The sequence below is a fragment of the Herpailurus yagouaroundi genome, unplaced genomic scaffold (genome assembly GCF_014898765.1).
Source record: "Herpailurus yagouaroundi ecotype Mexico unplaced genomic scaffold, PumYag 181, whole genome shotgun sequence".
In the NCBI taxonomy this organism is placed as follows: domain Eukaryota; kingdom Metazoa; phylum Chordata; class Mammalia; order Carnivora; family Felidae; genus Herpailurus; species Herpailurus yagouaroundi.
In genome coordinates this window covers 34,671,258-34,685,360 of record NW_024412412.1, presented here as the reverse complement: position 1 = coordinate 34,685,360, position 14,103 = coordinate 34,671,258, and the positions used below count along the sequence as shown (strand labels likewise).

The 14,103-nt window shown below is 54.0% G+C and overlaps 1 protein-coding gene across 1 annotated transcript in view; it reads right to left on the bottom strand.

Moving 5' to 3' along the window:
• Nucleotides 1-835: 835 nt before the first annotated feature.
• Nucleotides 836-14,103, bottom strand: part of LOXL2 (lysyl oxidase like 2) — a 93,157-nt gene continuing 79,889 nt past the window's right edge. The window contains exons 10-14 of the mRNA XM_040490264.1: nucleotides 11,701-11,944; nucleotides 5,737-5,852; nucleotides 4,461-4,597; nucleotides 2,528-2,639; nucleotides 836-1,772 (exon numbers count right to left, since the gene is read on the bottom strand). Of these exons, the coding sequence (XP_040346198.1) occupies nucleotides 1,693-1,772; nucleotides 2,528-2,639; nucleotides 4,461-4,597; nucleotides 5,737-5,852; nucleotides 11,701-11,944 (689 nt within the window). The 3' untranslated portion in view covers nucleotides 836-1,692. The remainder of the gene's footprint in view (nucleotides 1,773-2,527; nucleotides 2,640-4,460; nucleotides 4,598-5,736; nucleotides 5,853-11,700; nucleotides 11,945-14,103) is intronic.

Below are 14,103 nucleotides of genomic sequence, written 5' to 3'. Positions count from 1 at the left end.
GACACCTGCCCAGTCTCCTAACAAGTCAGGCATCCTAACCTGCCGTGGGCTGCAGGGCAGCAGTGGGCTGATGGCAATGCTAAGGGCACCAGTGCTGTGAACTTGTCCTCGTGTTAACCTGCCGGCGTGGGTTACAGAGGGGCTTCTTGCAGAATTCTGTAACTGTGAGCAAAGCCAAGAGGTAAAATCTGAAACGGCCCATGAATTTGAGCCCCCCTCACAGGACAAGGGCATCGATGGGGACAAGGTCTCCAGTCACTCATTTTTCTGGTGTGGGTGGATTTGGTGCCAAGGCGGCCCTATCTGGTGCTCTGGGGTCATTGTGGACCCTTCTGACCCGCTGGGCCACAGCACGCTCTTGATACGGGTGAGAGTCCCCGTGTCTGGGAGAGAGTGGCTAGCCTCGACCACCCACCCTGCCAGTGCTGGGCAGAGCTCAGCCACTGCTCTGTGGGCGCACATGCTCCGCATCACCGCCCCTCCCTTGGAGCCTGGCCGAGGCGCTGCCCTTGTGGGAAGAAACTCCCCCCTCCGCCCCCCAGTCCCACGAGATGGTTTAAATCTAAACGTCCCATCCGGTCCTAACACAGCCGCCGTGCCCCCTGAAAGACACTACAGAACAAGTTCAAGAAAGGTCATGACTTGTGTCTTTGTGATCCAGAAGGCAGGAGTTGGTCTTTTGTGGTGGGAACTGAGGGAGACCCCCTGCAGCCGCTCTGGAAGGTCTCTGCAGCCGTGAACCTGTAAGTGCATGCCGGGCTCCCTCCCGCCTACTGTACGGAGCAGCTCTGCGGCTCAGGGCCAGGTACAGAGGCCCAAATGAAACACAGATGCGTACCATAAACTTTTTATTCAACGTTTCAAGTATGTGTAAGTGTCTGTGATGACACATGGCGCTCGGTGGGTGTCCTCATCACCCAGGACCCTGGCTATAGCACCGTTGAATCAGTTAACCCACAGAATTGGAACAACAGAAGGATGAGCCACTTACACCGGTGGGTTGGGTTTTTCTTTTGACCTATACTTTCCAAGGCCCAGATGCCCATTAAATGCCACTAAGTCGCTTTGTATTTGAAAGTCTGTGAAAATATAATAATGGTATCTTGAAAAGTAAGAGGATTTGGGAGGGGGACCGGGGGAAGCACCAACTCTGAGCTCACCTAATTAGAAAAACACATGGCAGCATTATCTGTGTATGTGAATATGATAGAGGCAGTCTGTTTAATTGGAAGAGAGGTCTAGATACTCAAGTTGGCTGGACATGAGCTAAGAGAAGGACAAATGGAATTCAGCCCGACCTGACCGCCTTGGGTTGATAGTTCATACCACCAACATGGCCCCGTAGTATCTGTCGTGAGTTGAGGGGGGTGCTCTCCTACTTGAGGTGGACCGTGCTTTGGGTGGGATGCTCTGCTGCTAACCGTGCTCCTGGGGTTCCAGACAAGATGGCTCTTGGCACCCACGGCCCTGTGGCCAAGCCCCACCCTGGAGGTCGTCCCCAGGCTCCAAAGGTCAGGCAGCAGCCCCCAGCAAATGACAGGCACACCCCTTTCTCCTGGGTCTTGGGCATGGCTGCAGGGGGTTGAGATGGGGCAGGGGTGGGGCTGGCGAGGAGGGAGTGTGGCCATCAGTCAGACTGCAGTTGTTGGGGACGATGCGCTGTGGCCTTAAGACAGGAGGTGACCTGGTGCTTTACCGTGTGGAGAGCTGGTTATTTATGAGTCCACTGAAGTGTTCAAACTTTTTTTCCGTCTCTTCACTGAAGGAACCACCTGAGGGGTAGGCATCGGGGAGACAGAGTTTGGCAAACCGCATGCTCAGCCTTCTCCCCCATTGGAACTGCCGGCCTCAGGGGCCCTGGAGCCACCGCCCTCCACCAAATGGCCTGCTGGGGCCACCTCTGCGACGCCACCAGGGCAGCAACTAGGTGCTGGTCATCCCCAGGGCCAGGCCCACATCAGGTGTTCAGGCAACACGAGAGAAGGAGCAACTAGACATAGCAAGTTTAGTTTTTGCCATCCCGAGAGTGGGGGCGTCTCTCTTCCTGCCGAAGAGGAAGCTCTGCTCCCTGTCTTGTTCCCCAGTGTGTGTAGTGCGAGGATAAGTTTCTTCGTTGGCCACCAGACGCCACAGTGCTTGACTAGCCTCTGGTTCTCAACAGAGGAAAATGATATACACAGAACCCGCAAATTGCTGACGCCCACATGTTTGAGGTCACATGTGTAATGAGATGGCCTCAGCTCCAAGCCCGGTGCCGTGCCTCCCTCCTTCCCCGGCCAGAACTGGCTGCAAAAACCCAGCCTCTGTCCAGGCCTTATGTGTCTACAGCTTCCTTCCTGTGCGTGGAAATGGGAGGCTGGCTCCATTCCCCACGCTCATTACCCGAATATGGAAGCTGCTCTGATTCCTCGACAAAGGGCAGCTCTCGCCTGTCTCCTGGGGGGGGGGGGGGGGCTGCGGGGGGCTGGCGGGCCTGGGGGCAGCTCTGGGTGTGCCGTGCTCCCTCACCAGTGCCCAGGGACCTTACCTATGTGGCAGTTGTACATCCAGATGCGGTGGCCGTCGTAGCGGGTCCTGCACTTCATGATGTTGTTGGTGTAGTCAGACTCCGCAACCTCGTAGTTGGGGTTAATGACAACCTGGGGGCAAGTCAGGTCAGACGGCGCTGCTGAGTCCTGCCCTGGTCACCCTTCACCTCGGGCCCAGGCTCTACTGAGACCAGCCCTGCCTCCAGAGTCGGGGCAACCTCCTGCTCCAAGAGCAGCCCCGGGGCAGGACTAGCCAGAGATGAGGGGTCAAGGCTGGGAGGAGTGAGAATGTGCACCTCTGTCTGCCTCTCTGTGATTCACACACATATACCCTCCCATAAGTCGGCCTTCAAAAAGGGGTTACCCTCTCCTGGGTGCCCTGGGAGGTTTGAGATTAGTAGAGGCAGGGATGGGGGCCCAGGGAGGCCACAGAACGGGCTGTTGATAGGAACTAGAAGGGAGCTGGGGAGCAGGATGTGCTGAGATGGGATGGGACAAGGACCAGGCCGTGTGCTCCTGGAGGTGTGACTTCACACACGTCCCTGCCTCTGAGCCTTTCCTGCAGGCCCTTCTGCCTGGAAGGCACGTCCTCCTTCCCTGGCTCTCTCCTGCCTTTGGCAGCATTACTGAGGTCTGCTCTTAGGTCCATGTGGGAATGGAGAGGGCCAGTGAAATCCCAGGCCAGGGCTATCACACATCTAAAGTTCCATGTCTGTCCCAAGGGAAATACTCTTTTCCATTAATCAGAGGCACAAACGCTCCCAGTAAGTTAACTTGCTAATTGTGTCGTCAGGGGTCAGGAACACGGATACAGAGTTGATGTGACCTGGGTTTGCCTGGCTGTAAAATGAGGGTAGTAGTAAAGGCCTTCATTGGGGGAATTACATTCATTTACAGGGTTTAGGCACGGCCAGGCCTGGCATCAATCTTCAACGAGCCCTAGTTATTAAATAGGTGGCATTTGTCAGGACACACGAGAATACACGTTCACCCGGCAAAGTGGTAGCAAACCTCAAACACAAAACCCTGGGCACAGTGTACGTGCACAGAGACATGGATATTCATTTTTTAAAATAAAGAGCACTCTGCTCTTTGGCTGGGCCTCTCCAAGTCTGCGGTTTTGGGTTTGGGGGTGGAAAAGTGCTTGGCTGTCTGATTTCCAGCCTCTGAAATTGCACAGGAAAACTTTCAAAGCCCCTCTGTGGTCACTTCTGTGCAGGTGTTGGTTCTTCCCAGGGCTGTCTCCAGGGTGGGGACCACGGGCTGGGCTCTGGGCTGGCTGAATGCCCCTTGGGAAAGTTTTCAAGGCAGAATGACACATTTCTGGTCACCCACTTTGCCACCCAGCAGGGTGAGCTCGAGACCTAGACGGGTGGAGGTGTAGGAACGTGCCAGAGCGCACCTGTGCTCCAGAGAGGGCGATGCCGGGAATGTGGTGCCCCTGCTCCCATGCCAGGGGCACGGCTGGAGCATGCCACTGTGTCTGCAGGAAGGCAGCAGCATTGTCCCCTCTGCAGACCCTTTCGGGAGGTCACCTTTTCTGGGAGAGGCAAGTCACAGACGCTTGCGGGTGAATGGCTCCTCCTGAGCTTACTCCCAGCCTCGATAGCACAGACAGGGGAGGGTGAGGGCACGGGAGGGGTGGGGGGGAGGTGACAGTCTGTGTCAGAGGACACCACGGATGAGGGTTGCCTTAGGGTCTGTGGAACAAATTCTCAGCCTGAAGACCAAACCTGGCTACGTGCACGCGCTTTGATTCGCAAGTGTTAAGGCGACGTCTCAGGGGCCTGGCAGCTCCCCAAGGGCTTTGTGTGCCTCCCTGCACGTGTTCTGTGTTTGGACACCGCCACCAAGGGGGCTGCCTCCCCCGTCACTGGGAGAAGGCCGCTCCTCCCCTCAGCAGGGGCTGAAACCCCCTCCTGTGCCCCTCACCTGGAACAGGTAGTCTCCAGGGGGTACGTCAGTGATGTCGACCCACTGGCAGTCGATGTCATGGCGATACATGTCCCAGCAGCCCATGGTGATGCCCTGCTCGCCGAAGTTGGCACACTCATAATTCTTCTGGATGTCTGCAGGCGGGGGCAGAGGGAAGCCCGGTCACCATGCACCCTGGCCCCACGGCCTGAACTACTTGCCCTCCCAGCTGCCCTTCCCCCAAAGAGCCCCAAGAAGGCCTGCTGGGTGGGTGACGTTCCCAGAGCCCACACTCAGCAAATCTCTCCCGTCCCCCAAGTCCTCAGAACTCTGCTGCTTCTGGGCTTGGCATCCCATCTCCCCACTGTGCGGGCTTCTCATCTGTTCTCATTTCATTGGAATCCCTGCCTTGATTCCCACATCCCACCCGCCCCGTTAGGCCCAGCCTGGCGCCTCCTGTTCCACGAAGCCTCCCCTGGCCACTCTGGCGTTTCCACTAGCCTGGCAATGGAGTGAATGCTTATCTGGGATCGTTCTGGTGCTGATTATTTAGCTTAATGTGGCGGTCATCTTGCCACCCTCTGGACAATCAGCACTTGGATGTGGGCCCAGGCCTGGTTTGTGAATCCGACCCTTAGTGGGTCAGCTGGCTGCCGGGCACATAGTAGGTGCTCAAAAACCCATCTGTGTGTGTGATTTCCTGGCATGGCATGCCCCTGACACATTTATTGAGAGGCTACCATGTCTGGGCACTACTCTGAGCACTGGGTATATGGAGAGGAATCACTGTGTCTCCCCTGAGGCCCAGTCAGGTCCGGACGGCAGGCATGCCCACAGGTGATCACAGTGCAACCATAATGGCCTGCTAGGGGTGTGGGCAGAGAGCTGCCTCTGTCTGGGGGAGTCGAGAGAGTCCAGGAACCTCAGAGTGGGTCTTTTGGGCTTGGACTCGGAGAGCATGAGCCTGTGGGGCAGGGGTACCCGGTGCTGGGACACAGGGAGAAAGGCTGTGGCAGCCAGAGGGAGAGGGGACCACGTGCCAGGTTTGGGCCTTACCCAGGGGACCGTGTGGACCCACCCGTGCCCATCAGCATAACTCTGGGGGCTCCTTCATAGCCAGGCCTTGCCCACAGAGCTGGGGCCATGGAAAGCCCTGGCTGGAGAAGGGTCACAGGGAGAGTCAGCAGTGGCCAGCGGGACAGAGTCCAGCGTGAGGCCTGGGATTCAGGACAGGTGGGGGCATCTGAGCCCCTCTGAAGCCCCCCCCCACCCCCACCCCCCCACACAAAGATACCTCCTTCGCATTCTGTGTCCTCCAGGCAGAAGCTGGCTTTGTGGCCCTCTGCCACCTTGGTACCATTGAGGTTCAAGAGGTCATAGTGGGTGAACACTTCCATGCTGTGGTAGTGCCTGAAGCGAGAGAGAGGGCCCGCGGGTCAGTGTCTGGAGGAGCTGCCGCCTGCAGCTGGAGCCAGCGGCATGGTCCGAGCAGGGACAGGGCCTGAGTGTGGGGAGGGCAGAAGCAGAGGCCGCTAACCGCTAACCATGGAGCTCCAGCGGCCACGCTCCGGCCCGGCCCCGGCTGTCATGCAGGAGGTACTGTGGGGGTTAGTGAGGTGAAGGGGTGAGCACCGTGCCTGGGATACCATACGCTCAATAAACTAAGCTATCTAGAGGCTCCTGGGGGGCTCAGTGGGTTAAGCGTCCGACTCTTGATTTCGGCTCAGGTCGTGATCTCACGGTTCTGAGTTTGAGCCCCACATTGGGCTCTGTGCCAACAGTGGACCTTGCTTGGGATTCTCTCTCTCTCTCTCTCTCTCTCTCTCTTTCTCTCTCTCTCCTTCTCTCTGCCCCTCCCCTGCTTGTGCACACACACTCTCTCTCCCTCAAAATAAACTTTAAAAATTAATTAAGATATCTTTAATAGGTGTTTTTCATAATCTTCCAGGGCACGAACGTGGCTCTCCCAGCCCATTCCTATTGGGTATGCTTACCGCAGACTGATAAAAGTGATTGATGTCTTTTGAAAACTTTTTTTTAATTTTTTTTTTTTTTTTACATTTATTTATTTGAGAGAGAGCGTGAGCACGGGAGGAACAGAGAGAGGGAGACACAGAACCCAAAGCAGGCTCCAGGCTCTGAGCTGTCAGCACAGAGCCTGACGCAGGGCTCGAACCCACGAACCGCGGGATCATGACCTGAACCGAAGTCGGACGCTTAACCAACTGAGCCACCCAGGTGCCCCTGAAAACTTTTTTAAGTGGGAATTCGGTGGGGAGGGAAAGAACAGAAAGGGGAGGGCACGTGGAGGAAGGGGGAGAGGCAGGAAGAGCAGCGGGGTATCTGGGCCAGCCCCTCACATAGCCCAGTGTCAGGCAGGAAGTGGGACTAGGACGCAGTGAGGCCTCAGCCTCCCTGACACCAGCTAGGGAGTGAGCGACAGGACTCTGTGCTCCTGGCACAAAAAGGGGGAGAGAGGGCTTCTCAGGCCCTTGGGAAGGAGCAGAGCATGGCAGCCGCGTCCTCGTGGGCCCCAGAAGAGAGGCCGGAGAGCTTGTGTGATCCAGCTGCTCTAGCCCCGCGCACCGTTTACATAACAGTGTCCCATCTCTTGGCCTGGGAGGGATTGAGAACAGATGCAGATTCTTGGAAGGTGGTGCATTTGGGTCAGACCAAACAAGGGGAACATGGCTGCCCCTTGCGGGCGGGGGCCTCCCTGAGGCGCTCTGCTGGCCAGGCCCATCCTAAGCCGCCATGCGAGCATCACAGGCGTCTGCAACTATTTGAACACACTCGTCGCTGCCATTGCAGGGACACAGGGCAAACGGGGAGACAGAAGTTCAAGGCACCCAAGGCACGGGGAGCAGAATGCCTGGTTGTGTTTAGGCACGACCTGAGCCTCTTCCTCAGGAAAGTGGGAATGATAACAGGACCCACTCTCAGGGCTCCTGGAAGGACTGAATCTGAGAAACTGCAGAAAAACCTCACGCGGGGCTTGTAACAGCGGCACTCAGCACCTGTCGGCTCTCTCTTGTTACTCCGGCCCGCAGTAGTGCCAGGAGTAGTAGTTTCGTCACCACCACCACTATTCCCACTACCATTCCCAGGCTTCCTCACCCCCCAGGTCTCACGGGGCCGGCCTCAGGCTCCCTCCGCTGGAGTACTGCAGTCAGGACAGAGGCAAGAGTGGAATGAAAAGGATCGGTTTTCTGAGAGGAAATTAAAGGCTCTTTCGCCCTTCCTCCTGTGTTTGCTTGTGCTAAAAATGTCAGGAGTTCCTAAGCTGGGCTTTTCCCAGGTCGCTGATGTTTCTGGGTAAAGCGATGCTGGGCCAGGGGCCCCCCGAGAACATTCACAAGGACGCATTTTGTGGCAAGTGGAAGTGATGACTTTGAACGAGTCTATTTTGGCTGCTTGCAGGAGCAGGATGAGACATGAGGTCTGACTCATTGCCTAAAACATGTCTGCATCTTTCAGAGAGGGGTTTATGTTGCCATGTTTACTGGCTGGAAAGACTGAAGAGAAATAGGTTTATGTTCCGTTGTCTAAACAAAATTCAGACGGAGGCCACAGATGGACTGTTGTAAGGCTGACCTTCTCCCGCTCCCCCTGCTTCCTGCACGCTTGAGTTAAGTCTTCCTGAGTTCTTCAGTTTTTCCCCTGCGAACACTAGGAGGGAACAGCTGGTTCGGAGCCTCTTGATCCCAGCTAGCTGCAGTCCTGGAGCTCCAGTGCTTTATCTCCTGGACAGGTGTGGACATGACCCCGGGGCCACATCCTCCTCCCCGCCGGCTGGCTGTGGAGGCCAGGGGTACCCCCCAACTACGCACCCCAGGAGATCTAGATGGGGCTACCAGGAAGACGGACGGACATGTCCTAGTGATGAGGGTATACTTCCTGTTTCCAGGCTGAGGTGTCCTGACTTTTGCAAGCCTTAAGAGGATGCCTGATCCATGGGGTAGACCTAGGGAAACTCTAACGTGGAAAGAAATTCCAGAACCTAAGAAGAGAGAGCATAACCTGACACTTGGTGGAAGTCATTGTAATCTGGATAAAAGGAAGGATGGCCTTCTAGCACAAGACTCCAGAGCTCGGTATCCTAAGACATGGTACCAGGGGAAGAAGGAACTGATGAGTATGTGGACGACCCACAAGGCTGGTCCAGAGGAAGATGGCGGGTTTGGGTATATCCCTTGTCATCCTAGGTTGTTGGGGGCCCAAATAAAACTCTGCATCAGAGAGTCCATGCGCACTGTAGAGGAGATGCTGTCACTCTTCATCCTGTCCCATACCAGCCACATGTCATAGAATGGACAGTCCTGGCTGGCGCTCAGCTGTGGCTGGGACAGTGCTCTGTCCCCACTGCAGAGAAAACTGGGGGTGTGCTCCAGTCTCGGGAGGTGCTATCATGAAGGGCGGGGGCCTTCCACCCTTCCACCCTGCTTCCCCATGTGTGAGGAGGAGCCCTCTGGCCAGGCCAAAGCCCTACGGATGCGACGAGGGCCTAACATGGGCTCACAGGGGCCACATCGCACCTGTGGGGCTTTGATCCAACATGGGGGCCTGCTCTGCATGCGGCAGAAGCAGGGCAGAGCGAATGAAAGTCTCTCCTTGTAGCCGGGCTGTCCCTGACTCGCTGGGCTGGCACCCATGCTGGACATCCACCTCCCCACCGGCCAGCTCCTGGCGCCTCTCCAGGGGCTTCCTGAGCTGTGAAGGCCTCAGAGGAGAGCTGCTCTGTGCTCACCTTCATCCGGACCCCGTGGAACCTGTGATGTGATGTGTCAGTTAAAGAGGTGTGGCTCCACCCCCTGGGGCGCAAGTGGCAGGAGGGCAGGATCATCAACCAAGGGCATGATGCATAGGAGAGAGAACAACTCAGGGCATTTTTTCCTATGTCTGATTGGCAAGGCAAGTGCTAAGGGGGTCAGTCTTCACGTTTCATTTTAAGGCTTTCAAGGAACACAGTTCTGTTCCTCATTGTACCATCAATTAAATTGGGAGTGATAGTTTTCCCCATTCATACTAATTTGAGCCAGGGTTCTCAACTTTGGCTCCGAGGTCTGTAAATCTGCTGAGATAGGGTAGTAAGTCTTCCAGAAATAATTTGTTTTGAGTGGAGGGAGGGCCTGCTGTCATCAGACTCTCAAAGGGACCCAACAGAGGTATGGGGCCAAGAGTCCTATTGACAGGTCCTCCTACAGAGACTGGAGAAGCTCCCTGGAGCTCTGGAGGCCAGGGTGCAGGGGTGTCCTCTTATGTTCTCTGAGATCTTATGGTCATAGGCTCTCAGTTACGGACCAGGAAGGGGTGGCTTGGAGGGACATACGCTTGGCCAGCATGTTTTTTCTACCCATCCCTCCCAAATCGTTGATGGGAACATCTGTAAGCAAAGAAATGAAATAGACTACAGGGAAATCAGGGGGTGGGGTGGCATAGAGATCAGAATGCCTGGGGCTCCAGATCAGAAGAAACACTTCCATGGTGTCGCCATGTGTATTCTTAGAGGACAGACCATTGCTTGGAGAGCAAGCATATGTCCCACGGAGACTTCTGCCATGTAATGTCTGGGTGGACCGCCATGTGTGGGACAGAGATGCAATTATGTTCCACTTATAATAAGCAACATCAGCCCCCGCAGACCCAGGGCTCCCACCACGTGGTCTCCAAAGGAAATCAGGCACCAATATGGTCATGACTTTAATTTTACTCTTTGACTTCCACCCTGCAGAAGGCTGGCATGTTTCTATATAAAGACCAAAAATTCTTTGGCTAGTCGGGACATTCAAAACACAATTTATAATAATTATAAAGGAAAATCAACACCCTAAGTTCTATCATAGTCTTTTCTTTTGAAACAGATGGAACAGCTCTATCCCAAGACTTATTGGAATGTGACCGGACCATCAGTTGTGACAGGAAAAAGCAGGAAAAGGATAGCTTTCTGATGAAGATTCAGCAGAGGTAACGGAAAGATTTGCCCACTCCCTGGGGTCAGACAGCCGGGAGTGGAGGGTCCCTGCCGGGCGACTTCTTGTGTTACCCTGGGCAAGTCATGTAGACACTGAGCCTCTGTCTCCTTACCCTTGAAAATGAGGGTTCCATGTGCCTGGCAGTTAGAAGGGGGTCAATAAACGTCAGTTCTTGTGCCCCTCACAGTGCCTGCTTCCTTTTCGAGCTGGAAGGACGCCTAGCGATTGATCAGCTGGGCTGGGGCTTCTCAGGCTCTGATGTGAGACGCGCATATCAGCGGGTGACGCTGACAAAATGCAGATAATGATGGGAAGGTCTGCGGTGGTCAGGCTCTGCCCAAGCCCACGGGCCTCACCGTGAGACGCAGGGACCGAGGACGAGAGCTGTGCTGCCGAGAGAGCACTGATGCACAGGAGGGCGCTCGCCGTGGACCCCTGAGGGGCACTGCTGCCCTGTGCACGGCAGGGGCCTCCGCCCCTTCATTTTCAAAAGTGTGCTCACTTCTGTTCCCTCTACCTGCCCAACTCAGGCCTCAGCAGGAAAATGCAAACAAGCTGGGGCAGTGGGTCCTGGATTAGAGTAAGAATCAAGGCAAAGTGGAAAAAAAAAAGAGAAAAGGCAAGGAGATGAATGGGGTGGCTTCTGTTGGCTCCAGCTAGGGCTGGCTCTAGGATTTCACTCTGTTCTTGTGCAGGACTTACAACACTGGGACCAAGTCCACAGACTGAGGGCTGGCAGGGACACTGGAGGTCCCCAGTGATGTAGCCCAGATGGCCTGACATCGCGCAGCTGGTTACAGACACAGCTGGGTTGAGAGACCAGGTCTCACGACTACTGGGCCTAGAACTCTTGTCTCCACACCCACCGTCTTTCTCGAGATGTTTAAAATACATTGATGAATGAACTCAGTCTAAAAACTGCAGAGCCCCCAAGCACCCCACAGATCGTGAACTTGCCGTAGATGCATTTGAAAACCATTGACCAAAGGGTCAATGGAGAGGCATCGGGTCCTCAAAAAAAAAAGTTTGTTTCCTAACAGTAGAGGCATTGGAGGCAAGAAAGAGACTGGGCTTAGGGAAGGGGAGGTGGGCCGGGGAAGCTGAGAGTGGAGAATGGCTGAATAAATGTAGAAGGCCATTGTAATGACCCCTCCAGTGTAGGAAGACTCTGCCTCCTGGATGCGTGGCCTGTCAGCAATCTCCAGGGCTCCCTGTGACTCTGAATCCCATCCAGTGCAGCGTGGGGGGCCAGGATAACATGCTAACGATGAACAAGGAGGGCTCACCTGTGGCAGTCATGCCAGATCCACGCATGGCGGCCATTCTTGGGTCGGAAGTCAGACTGCCCATTGTTGTGGATCTGGGAGGAGAAGCGCAGAAGCCGGCGGTAGCCTGTGGTGGGGTCGGTCTGGGAAGCCGAGGCTGACAGGCAGTTCTCCTCCATGGCGCACTGGAGCATGAACATGGGACGGTCCTCCAGGTAGGTGCTCTGCTGGACAATCTCCGCATTGAGGACCAGGTCAGGGGCAGCTAGGGAGGGCAGACACAATGTTCAAACAAGACAAGACACCCCTCCCCGCCCCCAGCACCATCTGGGACTGGCTCATGGCCTCGCAAGGTCACTTTCCTTGAGGAACACCACCCCCAATTCCTCTTCCCCTTCTCTGAGAGTCCTCTTGGACGCCTCTGGTTATTGGTGCAAAATGGTGGGCAAAATGCTGGCAACTGTTCAGTCTGGGTGATGGTACATGAGGGTTCGTTATATTGTTCTCTTTACTTTTGGGTGGCCGGAGATTTTCCATAATAAACAACAAACAACAGCAATGATCGTGTGCCTCCCTGAGGGAGAGCACCATCCATACCTTGGTCTGATTCTTCTGGGGTCGATAAATACAGTCTACAACATGTGTGACATTGTATGTAGACTTACAGTCTGCTCATACTGTTTCCCTTAAAATATATCTTGAGGTATTTCCTTGTTAATAAATATCCATTACAACATGCATTTCATGGCTATATAATACTTAATTCATAGCCCTATTAACTCATATTTTTAGATGCATTGGTTCCTTGACATTTTTGCACAGTTAAACATCCTGTAGTAAATCTGTATTTAACTTCAATTTTTTCTTTAGAATATATTTCTATAATTGAAACTGCTGGGAGGAAGGGCTATATGTTTTCAAGGCTCTGATGCATATTGCCAAATTATCTTTTTTAAAAAAAAAAAAGTTTATTTACTTTTTAGAAAGAGCACAATCCAGGGAGAATCTGAGGCAGGCTCTACATTCTGAGCTGTCAGCACAGAGCCCGACGTGGGGCTTGAACCCACGAATTGCAAGATCATGGCCTAAGCCAAAGTCAGATGCTTAACTGACCAAGCCACCTAGGTGCCCCTGCCAAATCACCTTCTTAATGGCTTCTTTCAATTTCCACTCACACTGTTGCTCTACATGAGGGTTTCCCCCAGGTACTTCTTTTATTTTTTTTTAATTCATATAAAAAAATTTTTTTAATGTTTATTTTTGAGAGAGCAAGCGAGCAAGCAAGTGCAAGCAGGGGAAGGGCAGAGAGAGAGGGAGACACAGAATCTGAAGCAGGCTCTAGGCTCTGAGCTGTCAGCACAGAGCCCGATGCAGGAATTGAATTCACGAACTGCAAGATCATGACCTGAGCCGAAGGTGGAAGCTTAACTGACTGAGTCACCCAGGTGCCCCCAGGTATTTCTTGTAAAACAAAGCTCGATTTACTCACCACACAGCACACAGCAGGTGTTAAAAAAAAAATTACCAATGGATACAGTCCATGTTTGTTCACTAAGCAATTCTATTAGAAGGTTTAGCTTCTTTACAAAAGGGTTAACTGTAAGTTTCCCTTTAAAAGTCGGATTCCATTGACTATTTCTAGTACATTTCAAGTCACAAAATTATTGTATCTGATGTACAACCAGACCCATCCTATGTTTTCCATCAAGTTGCTTGTAAATGTCTAAAGTGGGTGTGCACCTGTGAGCTTTACTTCCCTCAAGTCTGCCAGAGTCTGGAGCATTCCCCACGGCCTCCCGGCTGCACGTGGAACACGGCAGCTTCTCAGGACACAATTTCCGGCACGGGGCAGCACCCTCTGGAGAACAAATCCATCTGCAGGGCTTGGATGTGGAACTGAAGGGTATGAAGGGGGAGCATCGATGGGATGTGGTTTGGGAAGTGGAAGACATACATCGGGAGGCCCTCTTTCGCTGAGAAATAGTTCCTCTTGGAGGGCACACACCAGGATGCCCGGTACCGGGTGTTCTGGGCATGCTTTTATTAGAGGGTGTTATGAGTCTCTTATTCACTGTCTGGACCCTACTCGGTACTCAACCCACGGCCCCTTCCTTTGCTTACCTCTGAGCTGAGCAAATGGGTCTCCATTGCTCTCTCCTCTTTCTGGGAGGAGGCCAGCCCTAACCCCAGCTCAGATGTCTTAACATGATCTGCAGTTTGCTGGCAGCCTGGGAACCGCGCTCTTAGCACCTGCCATAGAAGGGGGCCTTCACCTCCCTAACATCCGAAATGTCCACCGGAAACTCATCTGAAGCATGAATTCATCTGCCCATCCACCAAGTACTATAGCGAACACTGCACTGTCTCTGGACAGTGCTGAACAGGGCAGACCTTACACTGTGGCAGGAAAGACAGAAGCACATA